The sequence below is a fragment of the Malaclemys terrapin genome, chromosome 9 (assembly GCF_027887155.1).
Source record: "Malaclemys terrapin pileata isolate rMalTer1 chromosome 9, rMalTer1.hap1, whole genome shotgun sequence".
NCBI lineage: Eukaryota > Metazoa > Chordata > Testudines > Emydidae > Malaclemys > Malaclemys terrapin.
In genome coordinates this window covers 49925576-49948843 of record NC_071513.1, presented here as the reverse complement: position 1 = coordinate 49948843, position 23268 = coordinate 49925576, and the positions used below count along the sequence as shown (strand labels likewise).

Below are 23268 nucleotides of genomic sequence, written 5' to 3'. Positions count from 1 at the left end.
GTGGTGAAGCACTGATTTTTGAGACAAAGTTACATCTGAGAGATATTAGGACTGGGTCTCAGATGACCATGTCTACCAGAATCAGAGTCTACAAGCTTTCAGAAGATGATTGATGGCTTCCTTTCCTTCAGGAATTTGGGGGTTGGACTGAAGACAATTCTTCACATGCAGAAAAGGTGGTGAATCCTATTACAATTCTGGCAGCTGCTCAACTGCATCCTGAACCTGCTGCTGATGGGGATTCAGCTATCTGCTCTCATTGGTATCACTGTCTTGGGTGGGTAGATGAACAGTAGGCGAGGGAGGGGTGAGATGGATGCCCTTTGGACCAGCTTCTTTTCTGCTTGTGGTCCCTTTTGCTGATCTGCCATGCTGCAATCAGATGCTTCTGATGGGCAGCTCACCTGTGCTGGACTGAAACAGAAGTACTTCAGAGATGGTGTTGCAAAGTACCCTGTAGTGGGAAGGTGAGTATCTCCGAGAGAGTGACCAAAAGCAGGGGACTGCCTGGAAACATGAGCTCAGTGGCCCAGGAGAAGGTTGCTTCTAATCACACGGGAGATGATCTAAGAATGAGCCACTCTAAAAAAGCATTTCTTGAGTGCCATGTAAACAGGGCACCACTCAGAGAAAAGACATTCTGACCTCTACCAGCCATAGCTGAACAAAGAGATTCCCTGCTCTAAAGGTGCTCAAATGGCATCTGTCTGTAGTACACAGCGAGATGGCACAACTACTGGATGAACCAACCAGGGGCCATCCTCATCTTGACCTGCTACTTACAAACAGGGAAGAATTGGTAGGAAAAGTAGAAGTGGGTGGCAACCTGTGCAGCAGTGACCATGAGATGGTTGAGTTCAGGATCCTCACAAAAGGAAGAAAGGAGAGTAGCAAAATATGGACCCTGGACTTCAGAAAAGCACAGCAAATATGGCAGGCGACCTGCTTGGCTTAACAGTGAAATCTTCTATGAGCTTAAAACACAAAAAGGAAATTTACAAGAAGTGGAAACTTGGACAGATGACTAGGGAGGAGTATAAAAATATTGCTCGAGCATACAGGGGTGTAATCAGGAAGGCCAAAACACAACCGCAGTTGCAGTTAGCAAGGGATGTGAAGAGTAACAAGAAGAGTTTCTACAGGTATGTTAGCAACAAGAAAAAGGTCAGGGAAAGTGTGGGACCCTTAATGAATGGGGGAGGCAACCTAGTGACAGATGATGTGGAAAAAGCTGAAGTACTCAATGCTTTTTTTGCCTTGGTCTTCACAGACAAGGACAGGTCCACACTGCTGTCCTGGGCAACACAATATGGTGAGAAGGCAAGCAGCCCTCAATGGTGAAAAACCAGGTTAAGGACTATTTAGAAAAGCTGGACATGCACAAATCCATGGGTCCAGATCTAATGCATCCGAGGGTGCTGAGGGAATTGGCTGATGCGATTACAGAGCCATTTGCCATTATCTTTGAAAACTCGTGGTGATCGGGGGAGGTCCCGGATGATTGGAAAAAAAGGCAAATATAGTGCCCATCTTTAAAAAAGGGACGAAGGAGAACCTGGTGAACTACAGACTGGTCAGCCTCACATCAGTCCCTGGAAAAATCATGGAGCAGGTACTCAAGGAAACCATTTTGAAGCACTTGTAGGGGAGGAAGGTGATCAGGAACAGTCAACATGGATTCACGAAGGGCAAGTCATGCCTGACCAACCTGATTGCCTTCTATGATGAGATAACTGGCTCTGTGGATATGGGGAAAGCGGTGGATGTGATATATCTTGACTTTAGCAAAGCTTTTGATATGGTCTCCCATAGTATTCTTGACAGCAAGTGAAAAAAGTATGGATTGGATGAATGAACTATAAGGTGGATAGAAATCTGGCTAGATTGTCGGGCTCAACAGGTATTGATCAACGGCTCGATGTCTAGTTGGCAGCTGGTATCAAGTGGAGTGCCCAGAGATCAGTTCTGGGGCCGGTTTTGTTCAACATCTTTATTAATGATCTGGATGATGGAATGGATTGCACCCTCAGCAAGTTCTCAGAGGACACTAAGCTGGGGGGAGAGGTAGATACGTTGGATGGTAGGGATAGGGTCCAGAGTGACCTAGACAAATTGGAGGATTGGGCCAAAAGAAATCTGATGAGGTTCAACAAGGACAAGTGCAGAGTCCTGCACTTAGGACGGAAGAATCCCATGCACCGCTACAGGCTGGGGACCGACTGGCTAAGCAGCAGTTCTGCAGAAAAGGACCGGGGGATTACAGTGGATGAGAAGCTAGATATGAGTCAGCAGTGTGCCCTTGTTGCCAAGAAGGCCAACGGCATATTGGGCTGTATTAGTAGGAGGATTACCAGCAGATCGAGGGAAGTGATTATTCCCCTCTATCTGACACTGGTGAGGCCACACCTGGAGTTTTGCATCCAGTTTTGGTCCCCCCACTACAGAAGGGATGTGGACAAATTGGAGAGAGTCCAGCGGAGGGCAACAAAAATGATTATGGGTCTGGGACACATGACTTACGAGGAGAGGCTGAGGGAAGTGGGGTTATTTAGTCTGCAGAAGAGAAGAGTGAGGGGGGATTTGATAGCAGCTTTCAACCACCTGAAGGGGGGTTCCCACAGAGGATGGAGTTAGGCTGTTCTCAGTGGTGGCAGATGACAGAACAAGAAGCAATGGTCTCAAGTTGCAGTAGGTGAGGTCTAGGTTGGGTATTCGGAAAAACTATTTCACTTGGCGGGGGGTGAAGCACTGGAATGGGTTACCTAGGGAGGTGGTGGAATCTCCATCCTTAGAGGTTTTTAAGGCCTGGCTTGACAAAGCCCTGGCTGGGATGATTTAGTTGGTGTTGGTCCTACTTTTAGCAGGGGATTGGATTAGATGACCTCCTGAGGTCTCTCCCAATCCTAATCTTCTATGATTCTATCTGTCTGTAACACAGAAGGGAAGCCAAATAAAACTGCAAAAAAGAGCTAGCACACCTGAGAACATGGTAGCCTCTGCAAAGGAAACTCTATGCTAGGCACTTGTCTGAGTGGTGCTGGTCACACTCAAACACTGGACAGGTAATCTAGAGTTCTTCAATGGAAGCAGAAATATTGAAGAGGGAGGATGGACCGGATTGCCTGTTATTGACAGTTCTGAAGAATGTCTCCTGCGCTAAATGACAGAACCCAGACGGAACAGTTACAAGACATATCTTTATAAGAAAAATACATATTTAGGCTGAGATTTTCAAGGCCACCTAGGGGATTAAATTTAATAGAAGATGTGTCTAAATCCTATAGACAGCTTTGCAAATCTCAGCCAAGAGAGCTAGATATCTATATAGCTCCCATCTTCATAGTTATGTGAGCAACTGCTACATACATAAAAATAGAAACACTCTCAGCCTGCAGGAGAAACAGCAAAGCTTCTAGGTGGCGAGCTTGCTTGTGCATCCAAATGACAGGGAGAAAGAGAGGGTGAGTTCTGTGTATAACAAAATTTTTGAGAAAAGCTAGATCAAAGAAAGGAGTTTTGCATTTAGTTCTGAGCTGCAATACTTCTGGATCCACTAAGAGATGCTGAAATGCAAAACTGATATAAAGGAGAGAACAGAATTCAGACTAGCATCTTCACCGCTCACTCACTCCTGCAGTCGGCATAGTCCTGGTGTTCTACTGTGTAGTGCTTGCAAAGTCTCCCCAGGATCAGCTTGTAGTGTATCAGCCTCTGGATGGGCTTGAGCAGGAAAGTGTTGAGTGGCAGATAGCAAACCTTCTGCAATTCAAACTCCTTATAAACCATTTCCAGTTTCTTTAAGCACTTAGTTGCTTTCTCCAGTTCTGTCAGGACCTCATCATGTTTCTGCAAGTAGCTGGTAAACTCCTGTTGGATCACAAGAGACACAGGAATGACTAGAAACTGGGGGGAAACCCTTAACATGGTCTAGATTTGACCAATGGACATCAAGAAACACTAGCATCCCCTTGTCCCTCATCTTCAGTTTTATTTACAATACTGAAACATGAAAAATATAAACAAAATCTGCATATGCCCTGACTGTTGGTAAAATAAACATTTGCAATACCATATATCGTAACTGCTCTATTAAAAATCTCTAAAATATATTCATATATGGTTGGCTGGCTTTTGTTCTCTGGAGAGGGCCATTACTTATACTTCATAGGTGGAGTGGATAGCATTGCCTATTATTAAGGTTACCTGACACTTCCCATTACAAGATCCTGTTTTCAGTTGCTTATAACTTTGCCAAGCTTTAACTGTTTGGGCTGAAATTTTTCCTGCTGGGTGTCTGCCTCAGGCTGAATTTTTTTTTCTGGAAAATTTCAATCAAAACAGTTTAGCTATTTCTGACGCCCAGGCAGAGTGGAGGAGGAAGCCATCTGACTTAAACGCAAAGGGGACAAGAGCCGGACTGGAGGGTGGGAAAGAAGTATATTGGTACAAGAAGACAATTGTGACTGGTACTGGTTGGGCAAGGAGATTGAGAATGGGAGCTGGGGAACAGGATGGAGGGGAGGCTGGGAGACATTGTGGGAGAGACCAGGAGTGGGTGGGAGGAAACTGGGAGCCAGTTTGCGGGAGGAACTCTGAGATTAGACAAGGAGCTGGAAAGCGAAGGCGAGACTAAGATTGGCTGTATAAAGGGACTGGGACTTGAAACCAGAGGGGGGTGGGGTGGGGAAAATGGGTATTGGGGGCCAAGGAGACAGATTAGACAAGAAGCTGGGGGAGAACTGGGATTGGCTGAGCAAAGAAACTGGGATAAGGAGCCAGGGAGGTGATTGGGGAGACTAAGATTGGACGACGAGCCCAAGGAGAGATACTGGGACTGGGAGCCAATGGTGTTAGTGGGGAGACATGGACATGACTGGAGGGCAGAGGTTGGGTGGGGAAGAGTGGAAAGAGATCAGACAAGGAGTTGGGAAGAGAGAACTGGCACTGCCTGGGCAAGGAAACAGACTGGGAGTTGGGGTGGGGGTGAGATTGGGACTCTGACAGTGAGCCCAAAAGGGTGAGACGTGGAGGGCAAGACAACTGGGACCGTGATCAGAAGCCTAAGGTGAGGAAACTGGGACAAGGAGCCAGGGGTGTGGAAGAGACAGACCTGGGACAGGTTGCAGGGGTTGGGGCAGAAGGGGTCAAACTTGAGGGGGACCAGAGAAGACAGAGAACACTCCCCTCCTGAGCCTGAAATAGAACCCAAGATTCCTGAAACTCAGCCTATGCAATTTGCCTCCCTTGTGTGTATGCATTATGATAAAGTCTTTAATTATCTGTTCACATACTATTTTTTCCACAGAACACCTGCCTCATTTGGTGCACAGGCTGGGTCTGCTCTGGTGATGCATCAGCACTGTATGGTAAAGGAGGCTGTTGTCTGTAGGATCCCTGCTTCATTTGTTGCAGAATTTGTATGGTATGTAGAGATGAGGCATGGAATTGTAGGGGGAAAAAGGAGAGTCTCATGGTTAAGGCATTTGAAGGCTGCCTTGGGGAACTGGATTCTATCCCTGCCTCTGACACAGAGCTCCTATGTGATGCTGGGCAAGTCACTTAAACCAAACTATTCATAGGTGATCATGGATGGTATGTTCTTCATTTTCTGGGTGCTTGACTTGAGACCCTGGGATCTGGGTACAGAAGTGCTAAGCACTCAGCTGCAACTGAAGTCAATGGGAGCAGTGCTTTGAACATATAGCATATAGTTTGTCTTTCTCGCAGAGGGTAGAATCAACTTTGTTAGTACGAAGTGCAAGCTGGTCTCCATATTGGAAGAGAAGATTAAAGGACTAGAGACCCAAGTGTCAACCCTGCATTGCATCAGAGAAAATGAAGACTTTCTTGACAGAAGTCAGTGTTTGGTACTGCAGGCACAGCATACTGAAGAATCAGAGAGGGCAGTGCAGAACAGGGAAGAAAAACGGCAGCATGTGACCTCCAGAAGAAGAAAGAGGAGAACCCATGTACTCCCAATCTAGATAGAGGTAAGAAACCTTTTTCAGGCTCTCTGCACAGGTACTACGGCAGAGAATGGTTTGGAAGAGTCATCTGAGGGAAGGGATCAGAAGAAGACCCCATTGACCACAAGGCATGAGATGTATTGTCCTAGGGATGGGGGTTCCACGACCACCACTCCCAAGAGGAGACGACAGGGGGTGGTGGTCAGGAACTCCCTCCTAAGGGGGACGGAGTTATCCATCTGCCTCCCGTCCAGACCGGGAGACGTGAGAAGTGTGCTGCTTGCCTGGAGCTAGAATTCAGCATGTGACAGAGTGTCTGCCGAGACTAATCAAGCCCTCAGACCACTACCCCTTCCTACTTCTCCACATGGGCTTCAATAATACTGCCAAGAATGACCTTGAGTGGGTCACTGCAGACTACGTGGCTCTGGGAAGAAGGATAAAGGAGTCTGAGGCACAAGTCGTGTTCTTGTCCATCCTCCCTGTTGAAGGAAAAGGCCCAGGTAGGGACCATTGAATTATAGAGGTAAATGCGTGGTCACGCAGGTGGTGTCAGAGAGAGGGCTTTGGATTCTTCGACCATGGGATGTTGTTCCAGGAAGAAGGATTGCTAGGAAGAGATGGGATGCACTTAACGAAAAGGGGGAAGAGCCTTCAACTACCTGAAGAGGGGTTCCAAAGAGGATGGAGCTAGGCTGTTCTCAGTGGTGGCAGATGACAGAACAAGAAGCAATGGTCTCAAGTTGCAGTGGGGTAAGTCTAGGTTGGATATTAGGAAAAACTATTTCACTAGGAGGGTGGTGAAGCACTGGAGTTGGTTACTTAGGGAGGTGGTGGAATCTCCATCCTTAGAGATTTTTAAGGTCAGGCTTGACAAAGCCCTGGCTGGAATGATTTAGTTGGGGTTGGTCCTGCTTTGTGCAAGAAGTTGGACTAGATGACCTCCTGAGGTCTCTTCCAACCCTAATCTTCTATGAGTCTATACAAAGTGATATATGATGCGAATTATGCTGAAAAATCAGGTCCCATGGTATTTCAAATGGAACATTCCAAAATTCAGAGATTTTTCATATTTATTTCTCTGTGCCTTAGTTCCCAATTTCTAAAATGCAAATGACACTCCATCTCACGGGATGGTCTGGGGTCACATATTAAACAACAAGGATATAAGGAAATATTGAATAATTGTTCCTTAAGAGAGCCATTCTGTGCCCTGAATGAAGCTAGGTTGACCAGACAGCAAGTGTGAAAAATTGGGACGGGGATGGGGGGGGGTAACAGGAGCCTATATAAGAAAAAGATCCAAAAATCGGGACTGTCCGTATAAAATCAGGACATCTGGTCACCCTAAATGAGGCAGGCATCATGTGGAAAAAACAGTATGTGATCCCATAATTAATTACTATCATAATGCATATAACACAAGGGGGCTGAATTAGGGTTGCAGAGGCAGCCTTAGTTCTGGTGTTTCCTAATTTTTGAGTATATGCCATATAAAACAGTAACATGAATCTGAAAAGAAAAAATTAAAAAGTTACAATACAGTTGCTATTGCTGCTTAGTAGTAATTACAGTTTACAATCTACAAAGAGTGTACATAATATTTGACAACCAAAGAGAAAGGAACTAGTACTGGCAATGTGGACATATGTAAAGTTTGCAAGCAAATGAAAAACCAGTTTAAGCTGGGTAAGCTTTGGGACTGACTGCAAGCCCAAAAGAGAGAGACTAGAACTCAGAGGGGTGGAGACAGGGGTAGGGAAGAGACCAGCAAAAGGATTTGTGCCCACTATAGTACACTCCTCTCCAGAATCTGGAATGGAACCCAAATTAAGGTAGTTTAAAGACAGCAGGACAGACACCTGTCACCCCCCACCCCTCCACACACACACACACCACAAAAATCAAACAAAACCAGATGTCCACTGAGACAGAGGATAAAAAATGTTGTAGAAATTAGTTACTATGGTAGAGATTAGTTGCACCAAAATCATGATATTTTTAACTTTCTCTTATAGTTCACGTTATAAAAACAAACTGAAGATAGATCAAAAAGGCAACTACGGATAACTCCAATGACTGAAGAACCCAGTATACTTTTATTATTATATTATTTTGCTACAACTATGCTAGTATAACTGTGTGTGAACACTATTCCTGAATAAAAATTATTTCATTCCTGAATAATTACTCCAGCATTTTTTTAAAAAAAAGCAGAGTTATACTGGCATCGCTATAGTGGAATAATTGTTCCTTTATATCTGTGCTGTTTAATTTCCTCATGCAGACAAACGCTTAGTCTTCTAAGCAGCCAGCTCTTATCAGTCTTAGATGTAGGTGGTATAAAATACAATGGCAGTAGTGTTAGTTGCTACGAATAGTCTCCTGTTATATTTTGTTTTAAAGTGATTTACAAACCATAATCAATTAATGTACAGATCACTGAGTTGGGTGAAAATGCTACAATTGGAACTACTACCCTGTCAATAAGTGATGCTGATCTGAAAATCTCAGAATTTCAAGAGTCAGTTCTTCTACCTTCAGCATACACATGTTCCTCAGCATGACATCTCCAATCCGTTGATAATCTCCTTTCACATGAGAGTTGGATTGTCCTTCCCTGAAATAAACACAAACAATGGAAATAAACAATGGAATGCGAAACTGTACTTAGATAAGGGCCCTGGATACACAATTTTTTAGAACAACGCTTCCTCAGCTCTCGTCCCCTAACGCCCCTACTCTACTTGTGCTACATTGATGACATCTTCGTCATCTGGACCCATGGAAAAGAAGCCCTTGAGGAATTCCATCATGATTTCAATAATTTCCACCCCACCATCAACCTCAGCCTGGACCAGTCCACAAAAGAGATCCACTTCCTGGACACTACAGTACTAATAAATGATGGCCACATAAACACGACCTTATACCAGAAACCTACTGACCGCTATACTTACCTACATGCTTCCAGCTTTCATCCAGACCACACCACTTGATCCATTGTCTACAGCCAAGCTCTACGATACAATCGTATTTGCTCCAACCCCTCAGACAGAGACAAACACCTACAAGATCTCTATCAAGCATTCTTACAACTACAATACCCACCTGCTGAAGTGAAAAAACAGATTGACAGAGCCAGATAAGTACCCAGAAGTCACCTACTACAGGACAGGCCCAACAAAGAAAGTAACAGAACACCACTAGCCATCACCTTCAGCCCCCAACTAAAACCTCTCCAGTGCATCATCAAGGATCTACAACGTATCCTGAAGGATGATCCATCACTCTCACAGATCTTGGGAGACAGGCCAGTCCTTGCTTACAGACAGCCCCCAAACCTGAAGCAAATACTCACCAGCAACCACACACCACACAAGAAAAAACACTCACCCAGGAACCTATCCTTGCAACAAAGCCCGTTGCCAACTCTGTCCACCTATCTATTTAGGGGACACCATCATAGGACCTAATCACATCAGCCACATTATCAGAGGCTCGTTCACCTGCACATCTACCAATGTGATATATGCCATCATGTGCCCCTCTGCTATGTACATTGGCCAAACCAGACAGTCTCTACGTTAAAGAATAAATGGACACAAATCAGACGTCAAGAATTATAATATTCAAAAACCAGTTGGAGAACACTTCAATCTCCCTGGCCACTCGATTACAGACCTAAAAGTCGCAATATTACAACAAAAAAACTTCAAAAACAGACTCCAACGAGAGACTGCTGAATTGGAATTAATTTGCAAATTGGACACCATTAAATTAGGCCTGAACAAAGACTGGGAGTGGATGGACCATTACACAAAGTAAAACTATTTCCCATGCTTATTTCCCCCCCTACAGTTCATCATATCTCCTTGTCAATTGCTGGAAATGGGCCATTTTCATTACCACTACAAACAGGTTTTTTTTCCTCTGCTGCTGATAAAAGCTCACCTCAACTGATCACTCTCCTTATAGTGTGTATAGTAATACCCATTGTTTCATGTTCTCTCTCTGTGTGTGTATATATATATATATATATATATATATATATATATATATATATTCCTACTATATTTTTCACTACATGCATCCGATGAAGTAGGCTGTAGCCCACGAAAGCTTATGCTCAAATAAATTTGTTAGTCTCTAAGGTGCCACAAGTACTCCTGTTCTTTTTGTGGATACAGACTAACACGGGTGCTGCTCTGAAACAATTGTATGTGTGTACTAAAGATGACTTTTGGATAACGAAAGGAAACAAGACGTATTCTGCCTTTCAATCCATCTCCCCATGCTTCCTACTTCAGTTGAAATCATGGGGAACAGCAAATATGGTGGCCACAAAAAAGAACAACCAACCACAACCACAACCACCCCACAATCACATGAGGAAAGGATCAGAAATTAACTCCATGATGAGGTTGGTATAACTGTTCAGAGATTTGTAAAAATAGTCTTGACAGGGTACCACCTGAGTTTGAGTTATTTTTGTTAGTTTTTGTACGCTGTATTTGTTCACTTCTGTTCTTCCAGAACTAGGCTGCTGTAACCGTATACAATTATTTGGCTTATGCCCTCTCTGTCAGAATCTTCATAAGCTGAGGCACAACAACCAAGTCATGAAATCCAGGGTCTACACAGAGAAAATTTTGTTTGCTACTATAAAGAGGTAGAAAAAAAATCACTAAATCAATTAAATTCCACGAACAGAACTTAGCACATTGGACCTATGATGGCTAGTTAGATTCCAGTATGTTATGTCTCAGGCTACAAGAAAATAACACAAAGGTCATTGGTCCTGGAATCCCTTCTCTAAAATCAGAAAAGCTGTTCTGTGAGAAATTAATAACTTTGCTTATGCATCTTTTATTCATAGAAACATTTGTTTTCCAGTTACTTTATTTGGAGATACTTTAACCTGACCAAGTAAAATACCCCAAAGAACATGTACTATTATCCTTTTGACCTGGTGTTTCTTCTCGTTGCTAGGGCTAGGAAAATGAGGTCAAAATTTTGGAACAGGGAGCAATAGGTTCTGCTGCAAAAACTCACATCTGTGCATGCTGAATACATAACTATACACAAAAAGGTTGATTAGGTACGCTATTATATAATTTACATGTACAAATCTGAGGGATTGTGGGGACAATAATGCATGAAATTGTGGCCTTTTAAGAGTATTCCAGCTGTATTTTTTCCCTTCTATAATTTATATTTTTAAAAACACCTCTTCATTTATTCCTTTTACACAGTTTCAGAAGTGCCAAATTGTACAGATTGAAGGATCAGCAACAGCCTTCGCTTGAGCATACAGCAGACAATCCCCAAGAACTCAGGCACAAAGCTCACTATTAATTCTTACCATAGTGCTACCCTCTGCTCCATCTCTTTCAGGAAACTTCGGTGAAACTCATAGATTGGATCTATATTAGAGAAGAGCAGCGTCATCAGACCTTCAGGCATGGCATTCTCCTTGATGACTGCACTGCGGAACCACTGCAGGAGAAAATATAAATAATGGTCATTTGTCAAATGTTATTAACAGACAATCTGAATTTTAGCTCCTGAAGATATAGGGCGAGAAAGAGCAGGAGGAAAAGGGAAACGTCTAAGGAAGAGATCATCTAGCGAATATAAAGAAAGATGCAATTTCTCTCCTCACCAAGCTTCAAAAATTTGAAGCGTCATTTGGCCCCAGCCATAGGCATATTCCATGTTCCAGTGGCAAGATGCAGATAGACCATTCTACAACCATAATAAATTATGTGATTCTGGAACTTTCCCACAACCAGTGTTGCATAATTGTTTTTATTTCAACACTAATGTAATGGTTCTTTTGTAAAGCTTGTAACAGTAAATGGCATTATTCAGCAGTTGGAGACATTGAGAAAAAATATATAATACAAAGCAAAATATCTTTAGTTCCCAGTGTTTTCACAGGGAGGAAGGGAACATACCTTATGTCTTTGAGGTGCCAAGTATTTCAGTTATCTTATGTAGAGTTTAGAATTACTCAGGTGAAAGAGGAGGAAGTTACTCACATTGTGCAGTAACGATGGCTCTTCGAGATGTGTCCCCCCATGGGTGCTCCACTGTAAGTGTGCATGTGTCCCCGCGTTACCAAGCAGAGAATTTCAATAGCAGTCCGTCCCATCCGCACATGTGCATTGCCTCACCCGCCACGAGCCTAGCTAGCATGCGCAGGCATTTCCCTCTCAGTTCCTTCTCTACCGCAGTATTTATTAGCAAAACTCCAAAGTAGAGGGGAGTAGGGTGGGTCGTGGAGCATCCATAGAGACAAACATCTCGAAGAACCATTGTTACTGCACAAAGTGAGTAACTTCTTCTTTGTCTTCGGGTAGTGTCCCTATGGGTGCTCCATTGTAGGTGACTCCCGAACAGTTACCTTGTGCAGTAACTGAGGTTGTTCAAGATGTGTGTCCTCGTGAGTGCTCCACTTCAGGTACTGGTGCGTCCCAGTGCCGTCGATCGGAGATTTATGGTGGCAGTATCCGCACAGGTTGCGCGTGCACAGTAGGCATCTTGTGGTGCCATTAGTGCTGCCTTTAGCGCGCGCACAACCCAAGCCCTCCAGTTCCTTCTCTATCACAGAGTCCTAGCAGCGGACTCCGAAGTAGAGGGGAGGAGGGTGGGTAGTGGAGCACCCACAGGGAGACATCTTGAAGAACCTCAGTTACTGCACAAGGTGAGTAACCCTCTCTTCTTCTTCGAGTGCTGTCCCTGTGGGTGCTCCACTTCAGATGACTGTAAAGCAGTGCCCCTCAGAAGGCAGGAGGGACTTCAGGTTCATTTGAGTCGTAGAGATAAGTACAGTTAGGCCAACTATGGCATCAGCCCTGTAGTCTTGAGTGATTGCATAGTGCTCAGTGAATGTGCGGACAAAGACCCAAGTGGCCACCCTACAAATCTCTAGTATTGGAACATTGTTTAGGAATGCTATAGGTTGAAATTGATCATGTGGAATGCATTCTGATGTGAGTAAGAGGGTCTGCATTCCGAATATGATAGCAAATGTTGAATGCATGTAGAGATCCATTTAGACAGTCTGAGTGGATATTGCACAGCCTTTCAAATACTTGGTAGTAGAAATGAAAATTCTAGGAGATTTCCAGAAAGGTTTGGTCCTTTCGAGGTAAAACACTAATGCCCCCGTGACGTCCAATGTATGCAAGACAGTCTCTGTTGGAGTCTCATGAGGCTTGGGATAGAACGTAGGAAGATGGATTGGTTGGTTCATATGAAAGGATGATGTTACCTTTGGTAGAAATTTTGGGTCCGGACGTAGCATGACCTTGTCTTTGAAGAATATTGTGTAGGGAGGCTCGGCCATGAGAGCCCCTATCTCACTCACCCATCTGGCGGAAACAATAGTGACCAAGTGTAGGAGGGAACAGGTAGCTGGGGGTTCAAATGGTGTTCTGGTGAGGTCTTTCAATACCAGACTGAGGTCCCAGGCCGGAGTAGGTTGGCAAACCCCTGAGTAAATGTTCTGGAGACGCGAGGAAGTGTTAAGCGATGGGATGCGTGAAGACTGAGGTCCCATCAGTCTCATGATGGAATGCTGTAATGGCTGCAAGGTGAACTTTGATTGAGCTTGCTACTAAACCCGAGCATTTCAGCTCCAGTAGGTATTCCAGCACTAATGGTAGCAGTGTTGTGGAGGCCAGCATGTGTTTTTTCTTGACACCAGGAGGAGAATCTCTTCCGGTTTTGAAGGTAAGTATTATGCGTGGTTACTTTCCTGCTGTTTAGTAATACATGTTTGACTTGTTCCGAGCAAGCTAGTTTGCCATAATGGAACCATGTTTGTAGGTGGAGTTTTTCCAGATTTGGGTGAAGAGTGCAACCGTTGTCCTGAGACAGCAGGTCCAGATGGCAAGGGAGCGCTTGAGGGGCGCATGTCGCCATGTTCACCAGGTAAGGGTACCATGCTTGTCCGGACCACATCAGAACTATGAGGATAACCTTGGCCTTGTTTAGGCATATCTTGTGTACCACGCATGATATTAGGGGAATCTGTGGGAACACGTACGAGTTGTGCATCCCATATGATGAGGAAGAAGATAGTCCCCCAGTGATTGTGGTCCCATTCCCACTCTCAAGCGGAACATTGCGCATTTGTGCTTTTTTGGAGATGCGAACAGGTCGATGAGGGGAGTGCCCCACCGGCAGAATATGGATAGTAGGACTCTGTCATTCATTTCCCATTTGTGTTCTCAAGAGGCGTACCTGAGTTTGTTTGCTGACATGTTCTGACAGCCAGGAAGGTTTGTGTTATGATGTATGCACTAGTTCCACAGTTTCATGGCTTCGGTGCATAGCGAGTAAGATTGAGCACCCCCGTGGCAACTGATGTAAAACATGCAAGCAATGTTGTTGGTCATTATATGAATTGATTCGTTCTTTATGCAAGGCAGAAAGCGTCTGCTGGCATTGCAGACCACGTGTAGCTCTAATAGATTGATGTGTAGCTGAGTCTCCGCAAGAGACCATTTGCCTGGAACCATGTGCTGATGCCTATAGGCGTCTGTCATGATTACTATTGATGGGGGTTCCTGTTGGAACGGGATGCCCATGCATACATTTTCTGGTCTTGTCCACCAGTGTAGAGAGTCCAGGATATGGGGTGGTACTGCAAGTCATTTGTGCAGGCTGTGCTTGCTGGGTATGTATGCTGAGCTTAACCAGTCCTGTAGGCAGGGCATATGTAGTCCTGCGTGTTGTACCACGAACGCTGAAGCTGCCATGTGTCCTAGAAGTTGCAGGACAGCACAAACCACTATTTGGGGGCTGACTCTTACCTCTGAGATAAGGTTTGTCAGAGTTGTGAATCTGTGCGGGGCAGGGATGCCTTGACTTCTATGGCACTGAGATGTGCCCCAATGAAGTCCAGTGCTGGACAGGGATTAGAGTGGATTTTCGTTCGTTTATCTGTAGCCCTAGATCCCTGAAGAGTGCTATCGTCGTCTGGACTGTGCCCAGTGCTTCTTGTTGAGTTGGGCCTTTGAGAAGGCAATCGTCCGGGTAAAGGAAGATGTTTGCGTAGATGTGCCGCTACTACTACTAGGGTTTTGGAGAAAACTCTTGGTGCAGTAGATAGGCCGAATGGTAGTACTCTGTACTGTAAGTGTTTGTGTCCTACTGCGAATCGCAGAAATTTCCTGTGAGCGGGGTGTATGGTAATATGAAAATAAGTATCTTGAAGGTCAAAGGCTGAAAACCAGTCCCCCTTTTGCAGTGTTGGAAGTATCGTGCCCAGTGTGATCATCTTGAACTTTTGAGTGCATACAAACTTGTTGAGCTTCCTGAGACCCAAGATAGGTCTCCATCCCCCGTTCTTATTCTGGGTCAAGAAGTAGTGGGAGTAGAACCCGTTCCCCCTGTATTGTGAAGGTACTCATTCCACGGCACCTAGTTGAAGAAAATGATTGACTTATTGTCGTAATAGGTGCTTATGAGAAGGTTCCCTGAAGAGGGATGGGGAAGGGGGGAGGGTAGATGGTTGGGAGGTAAAGGAGATGGAATATCCCAATCCTACGATATCCAGCACCCATTGGTCCATGGTTATTGACTGCTAGATGTGGCAGAATGGGTGAAGCTGGTGACCAAAGCATGGGGACAGATCTGGTGTAAGCACAGCCTGGTGAGGGAAGTCATCCACACCCTTGACAAAAACTTCAAAATTGTTGTTTGGGTGGAACTGTTTGAGAAGTCAACGGTTGAGATCGAGGTGTTCTCCATCGCTGCGAACGTTGGCATTGTCTTTGATTCTCGTATTGCCGCTGTTGCTGTCAGTTGAAAGAGGAATCCCTGTTCCACTTATAAGGCTGGAACCGTCTTCTCTTCGCAGGTGGAGTGTAGATCCCCAAATTGCAGAGAGTGGCTCGAGAATCTTTCATTGAGTGGAGCACCTCGTCTGTCTTGGCCAAAAATAGCTCTCTCAGTCGAAAAGTAGGTCCTTGAACTTGGTTTGGAGCTCTTTAGGTACGCCAGAGGATTGTAACCAGGATACCTGGTGCATGATGACAGCCATGGCCATGGTTCTGGCTGCCGTGGCCATGATGTCCAAAGACGCTTGGAGGGCTGTTTTAGCTATGAGTTGACCCTCATTTACAATGGCCTGAAATTGTGATTGTTTCTGCTTGGGGAGCTCCGCTGAGAACAAGCTAAGTTTCCCATAATTATCATAATTTTATTTAGCCAGCAAGGCCAAATAGTTGGCAATTCGGAATTGTAATGTCGCTGAGGAGTAAATTTTTCACCTGAAGAGGTCGAGCCTCTTGTGGTTCTTTACCTTGTGGGGTCGATCTAAACTGTTGTTGTTTGCCACACTGATTAGCGTCATCGACCACCAAGGAGTTGGGAGGCAGAAGTGAGAAGAGGAAGTCCACCCTTTGGCAGGGACATACTACTTTATTTTAGCCCTTTAGCATGTCGGAGAAATTGAGGCCAGTGTCTGCCAGACTGTTTTTGCTGGTTCCAAAATCACATCATTGATGGGCAGAGCAATTTTGGAAGTAGATGAAGGTTGTAACATTTGTAACAGTTTGTGTTGGTTTGTCTGCACTTCCTCCAATGGGATGTCCTCGCTTTGGTTGACCCGCTTAAACAGTTCCTGGAACTGTTTGAAGTCATCTACCAAGGTAGGCGGCGGTGGCATGATTACCTCATCCGGGGAGGAGGAAGAATTGTGAGCATGAGATTCGCTTCCTGATCAGTGCCTGTTTCTGTGTTATCCCCAACATCCTGAGCCTCCGTTGGCGGCAGGGTGGGAGACGTGGGATTAGACTTGAGCTCGCCTCTATGAGCCAGGGGTGGCCTAGAGTGGGGGCCCTGGTAAATTGCTCAGGGTTCCCAATGTGTCCATTGCATTGGGAAGGCCATCGGTGGACACATCCACAGTGGTCCATATCATGGTTGAACCAGCTGGTTGTAAGGGTATTTTGGGCCCCATCTGGCTCCAGGGTGGTCGGTGGTCTTTCGGTGATGAGTGGTGCGGCGAGAAAGTGCATGGCTCCTACACATCATCATCATCTTCACTGGATGAGTGTACCACGTCATGAACAGTATGGCAATCTCTGCTATAACTTACAGGAGAGCCCTCAGTACTGAATAGTGGGGACTGCGGTGCCGACGAGACAGCCAAGTCACTCGGTTGCAGTAGATTTTGTGGTGGTTCTAATATCAGTACTGTCAGGGCGTTCTTATCGGTGCCAACGCTGGTGCTGTCAGTTGTTGTGTTGGTTTCGTTGGTGCGGTCAGTGCCAACTTGGTTTTCTCAACCAGTGCCGACTGCGATGTTGGTGCTGGGGGTGGAGGCATGGTGCCTGAGGAGACGCTCGGTACAGAGTCCCTTATGGGTGAATTCGGTGCCATGGAGAAGACACGTCGCTGTCTGTGCCTTAATTCTGTCTCCTTCGCTCAGGATTCAGCGGTGCTCGGAGAGTCATAGGTGCTCACTTGAGCATGTGTCGGTAGTGACCTGGCAGGAGACCACCTTATGTTTCTGCGGTGCTCTCTGCAGAGACGTCTGTGCCCTCTTCCTCAGTCTTTTAGAGGGAGACACGTCTCCTGTCCCTGCAAGGAGGGTGCCCAGAGAGGAGGTCTCTTGGTCTGGTTCTGGTTGGAGAGATTTCTCCATCAGTATCATTTTCAACCAGAGATCTTGGTCACGCCGGGCTCTCGCTTTCAGATTACAGTAGTGGGTGCATTTTTGCGGGATATGCGCCTCCCCAAGACATTGGACATACAAAGAGTGTCCGTCCAAAACAGGCACTGCTTTGTGGCAAGAGCCACATTGCTTAAAGTCTGGGGAGCCAGGCATCTTAACAGTTAACCGATCCCGGCGTGGGGAAACTATGGGGAGTGTAAACCGAGAACAAACTTTTTTTTTGGTTTTACTAAAACTATCACTAACACTAACTACAACTATTAGAAAGACTAACTACTTAAACTGCTATTTTTAAAAGTTGGATGGCTGAGAAGGACCCGGATGGCTTGGGTCGTTGCACTAGACACAGCACCAACGGTACCGCAAGATGCCTACTGCGCACATGCGACGTGCACAAACACTGCAACCATAAATCTCCAATTAACGGTGCCAGGACGCACCGGCACCTGAAGTGGAGCACCCACAGGGACAGCACTCAAAGAAGAATTTCTATTTTTTCAAGTTAATGGTTAAAAAACCTACTGTGAGGAACAACAACATTAAAGTATAAGAGGGGTAACCGTGTTAGTCTGGATCTGTAAAAAGCAACAGAGAGTCCTGTGGCACCTTTAAGACTAACAGATGTATTGGAGCATAAGCTTTTGTGGGTGAATACTCACTTTGTCAGACGCACGAAAGCTTATGCTCCAATACATCTGTTAGTCTTAAAGGTGCCATAGAACAACATTAAAGAAATTTAACTCTCTTACTACTGTAATGACTTCTAGGTCTTTCACATATGTCCGTTCAGTAGCAAGAATCTCCTTTGCTATGAAATACACCTTCTCTGTTGGATATCGCTGAAAGAAAAGAAAAACTACCAATTAGAATTAAACAAACATACATATATTACATTTCTTATTTTTAATCATGAACTTGCTTTCAACCAGTTACTGTATCTCTCTGGGGAGAATTCAAGCAATGTTACTTTGGCAAAACTGCTGCCTCCTGCAGTGAAAATGGAATGTTTCATTTTCAAAGCACTGGTAGTCAGATCAGTGTTGGATTTCTCAAACAAACATTGAAGTTGTTGTAAATTATTTTTTATTTGAGTCTAAAAGAAACCTCCAAATTAAATTAGATCACAACACCACCTTACACATATATAGCACTTTTCATTCCAAAATCTCAAAGCACTTTACAAGAGTGGGGAAAGTATTATTCCAGCTTTGACAGATTTTAAATGATTCTGTAATAAATTTAAGTATGACCTGTGTTTCTAATACAACAGCATCAGTGTTTTGGCAGTTTCCGAATCACTCTGCTTCCATTTACTCAAAGGTGACACTAATTAGCTAAGAAGCCACAACAATCAAAATGCTTGCTGCTTCGTTGCCAGGGGGTGACTATGGTAGTACTCTGCTCTATCAACATGGATACAGAGATTTAAGATGCAGATGCTAGATCCTGGGCCTTTCCCGATGGCTGACTTTTTAATTTTAATATCATTTGTTCTAAGAAAGCAGACGCACTATATCCCTAGGCTGAGCAGATAAGGTGCCTAGGTACAGCTGACTGGGGTTGCAAGAGTTTGTAAGAAAAACAAAGAAATCCCACTAGGCCCTAAGCAATACCAGTTTGGAAAGGCAGTGAATTCTTACTTAAGAAGAATTACCTTCAGTTTTATCAATGCCACTTGTCCAGTGTCAAAAAACCACTGAAACAATCACTTTGTTTCACTATATTTGGAGTCAGTTTCTTCCAAACCGCTATTTAAAAGGGGGGAGGGGGAGAGGAAATGGGAATGGATACTGAAGCAGGACAGACGGAAATGATGAAAACAGATTTTCTGTGGTTGCAACAAATCAAAAGTCAAGTTGGCTTAAACACATATATTATTAAAAAATTCTTAAATAATACTGAAGGTCTGATCACATTTCAAGTTAAGACACCACTTTGTCCTTAACTCACTTTGCTGTGTGCCCACAATCCTCAATTTATGTAAACTAGTATAGCTCCATTGAAATAATGGAGCTATGCCACTTTACATCAGCTGAGAACCTATTTATCTTTTTGTCCCTCTTAACAGTATTACAGCTTTAAAATTATTTCCCCCCCTTTTTTTTTACATATATACCATATACCAAGTAAAAGAAGAAAGGTTCCCTCTACTAAAAAATAAAATCAGTTGCATTATTTCAGGTAACCCCATTTCAATTAATTCTACTGGTATAAAAGTATCAAGGGGCACTGAACCTCTAGAGAATCTCAGAGTTATTAAAATTATGGCACCAGAAAAGCATACGCATTCCACCCTATACTGTACATCACATAGCCTCACTACTATCCTGTTGTACTGCAGGCAGGCACCAGGAGCACAGAGAGGACCATATGGGTGCAACAGAAGTAAATGCTTTATTGGCTATAGCCCAGAAGTGATAAACAACAGCTGGCACTACTACTGGGATTAGTGAGCCCTATGACAATGATTGGAAGCACCTTCCAATACAATTGCACAGATGACTTCTATGTATATATAACATACCAGAGTTGATGTGTTAATACTGCACTCGTGCAAAACATTTTAATGGCTTGTCAGAAAGTCATTCTTAGGTACACTCTTCGATGGGCCCATCCCACAACGTTATTTCTTCCAAATACTTGTCTAGCTCTTTTTTAGATTGTTTTGTGTTTGTTGCTCCCGGTAGTGGTTTATTTTAGGTCTTGACTCCTACTGATGTAAATAAATTCCCAAGTTCTTGTAATTTCTAATACCCTTACTCCAGTTCAGTAGTGCTTTCCTCCAGGAGTCATCCCATTAAACTTCAATGGGATCACTTGCGGAATAAGAAACTAGTCAATGTGAATAAGGCATCAGAAACTGGTCCTTTGGGAGCTTTACTTTAGACACCTATAACCATCTTGTATAATTTTACCTGACATTAACCTAAAGAGCCTTATTTTATCAATTTTCTATTCCCTTCAAAAGGCAGTATAACCTCAGTGGGGCTCCCTCTCATAAATAGTCTTTCCACAGTATACCATAGCTTCTCTAACCTTTCTGAAGAACTGAGATCTCATAGTTCCTGTAACATTCTGACTCCCTTCTGTTGTGCTTTTTTTCCTTTCTAAAAATATTCTATTTATAAACAGGTTGAACAATACATCACATTTCAAATGTGGCCTTACTAATTCTTTATAGATCGCTAGAATAATTTCTGCTAAGAGAAACAAGATGCCATTTTGTACAAACCAGTCATCTTCACGATTCCCCTCTTTAAATTACAGGTAAAAATTGTGCTAGAGGTGTTCACTTCTAACCATCACTGTCATAGTTACTGTGAGTACTCAATATACCACTGAACACAATTAGGACTGTAAGCTTATAGGAGTAAATTTTAGGTCATGGATTTGTCAAAGCAAAAAAAGTCAGAGTGACAATTGTGAGCTTAAAGCCACTTAGGGACATGCAAACTACACACAGGGTGCTCCTAGGAATGGTTGTGTGATGTCAGCAATGTATGCAGCGTAGGTGACAAAGGCAGTGGCAAAAGGAGTACCAGATGGAACAGCCTGCCTATGACCTCTGTAGCAATGATACTGCTGTGCTGTGAGCTTCTGCACAGCTGGTCCCTCGCGCCCTGCTGACCAGACAGCTCTGCTCCACTTCTCTCAATGCTGGTCTCCCAGCAGCTGCCACTTACTTCATCTACAGGCTGCTACAGGTCCTGTCTTGGCCATCCAACCTACCTATGGGAGGTTCTTTGAGCCTCCAGGCACCTTTCTTTCCTTTGCAATTCTCCCCACTCCACTCCACCCCCAGCCCTACTAGAAGGGTTTTCAAGCCTGCTGTGGTCTCAATGGAAAGACAGAAGAACCTGGGTAAGTGCATAAGAAAGGAAAACTGAGCATGTGGGGGAAGAGAATGGTTTGGACAGGAGAAGTGAAGGAAGAATAGAGATGGAGATGTCAGGGAAGGAGGAAAGATGGAGGGGGATAATGCAGGTGCCTTCCAAAATTATTATATGCCAGCACTAATTTGGAGGATGATAAATGAATGTGAGGAAGAGACAATACTTGGAGAGCAACAACATGGTTAATACTGAAAGATATATTGTTCAGATGAGAAGGGGCAGGACAGGATAAGTAACTTATATGTACAGGAAGGAAGCAGTGAAATGAGGAGATCGGTGAGACCACTCTGGATGAGGTAGAATTGTTTCATTTTGAGATTAAATGCAATAAAGGAAATAAGTTTACAGAGGAGCTTGCTATAAGATGCTTCATCAGAAGGAGCAACAGAAAAATCAGCAAAAATTAAAAAGCTATGCAAAAGGAACATAATGGTATTAATAAGAGATTTCAATTATTTGAACACAAACTGGGACACAAGAAGTGGAAGAAATAAATCAAACAGGCTTTTAGACAGGGCAATAAATATAAGAGATGCTATTTTTTTAGTCTCTGCTTTATGCTTAATCATACAGGGCAGGTAGAAAGGCCACTATCTGTCAAAGATGTTAGTCAGTTGATTGATGTATATACATAACACCCACAGGCTGGCCTATATATCCACTATCTTTACCTGAGCAGCAGCCAATTCAGAATCCAACTGAGGAGGAAGGAAGTTCAGAGAGAGGAAAAAAACAACATGCTAATTTTTCTGTAGGGGAAGAAACGGATGGGGAAGGAAATTGGGGCTTCTTTCCTGGAAAATATTTTAAAAGTGAATGATCTTTGGAAGCACCTTATTAGCATGATAAATGTGACACTCATTCTCTTCTTTCCTTTTGTTTTAGGGCTTGTCTACACTACAAAATTAAGTTGACTTGATCTATTTTGACCTTGAGCCTCCAAATTAACTAAGTCGATTGTGTGTGGCCACACCAAGCTCATTGTCTCGATGGAGTGCGTCACTAGCAGCGCCTGCATCGATGCACAAAGCATTGTGGGTAGCAATCCCAAAGTGCAACTTGCCGCAGTGTGCTTTGGGAAGTTTGTGCAATGCCTCATGAGACCAATACATTGTCACAGGGGAGAATGGGAATATTGCATCGACATCCCATAATGCACTGTCCTCCCTCCCTTGTATCAATGGCAAACAACCCAGTGGTTTTCGCGCCTTAAAACCACTGCGCGTACTCCATGCTTCTGGGGTTATGGCACCTGCTCAGTTGTGCACTCTTGCTGCGAGCATCTCAAACACCTCGTGGTTTCTCCTGCAGTATTTCCAGAGCCAAAGTAGGGTCCACCGCACGGAACATAGCGATGTCCTGCAAGCAGCTCTGCTGCAAGCCATTGACAAAAACAATTCACAGTTGCTGCTGGCAGTCACAGAGCAGCTGCACTCTGTTCAGCGCCATTTCTGGTCCCGTGAAACAAGCACCAGACCCATGTTTCTTCCTGTAAGCCAGGTAATTAAGGCCCTCACTATTGTTTTTGCCCTCCTTCATGCATTGACTAGCTCTCCTCATTATTGACAAGATCAAAGTTATCCAACTTTCTTCTGTCTCCTCTAACTCTATTACTATTATTTGTATTGTAGTAGCTCCAAACATAGTGTTAGGTGCTGTACGAACATAAAACAAAAAGATGGTCTCTACTCTGAAGAACTTAGAATCTGAGTTC

At 44.1% G+C, this 23268-nt stretch overlaps 1 protein-coding gene across 7 annotated transcripts in view; it reads right to left on the bottom strand.

Annotated features, from left to right (window-relative positions):
- The window catches only part of FARP2 (FERM, ARH/RhoGEF and pleckstrin domain protein 2), a 197296-nt gene that overhangs the window by 18832 nt on the left and 155196 nt on the right, over positions 1-23268 (bottom strand). For 6 of the 7 annotated variants that reach the window (XR_008446209.1, XM_054039883.1, XM_054039877.1 and 3 more), the window contains exons 15-18: positions 18411-18500; positions 11332-11465; positions 8505-8586; positions 3630-3867 (exon numbers count right to left, since the gene is read on the bottom strand). Coding sequence is in view for 6 of the 7 variants with exons in the window: in XM_054039883.1 (XP_053895858.1) it covers positions 3630-3867; positions 8505-8586; positions 11332-11465; positions 18411-18500 (544 nt within the window). In the remaining variant the exon portion in view is untranslated. The remainder of the gene's footprint in view (positions 1-3629; positions 3868-8504; positions 8587-11331; positions 11466-18410; positions 18501-23268) is intronic. The other variant, XM_054039881.1, reaches the window with a different exon arrangement.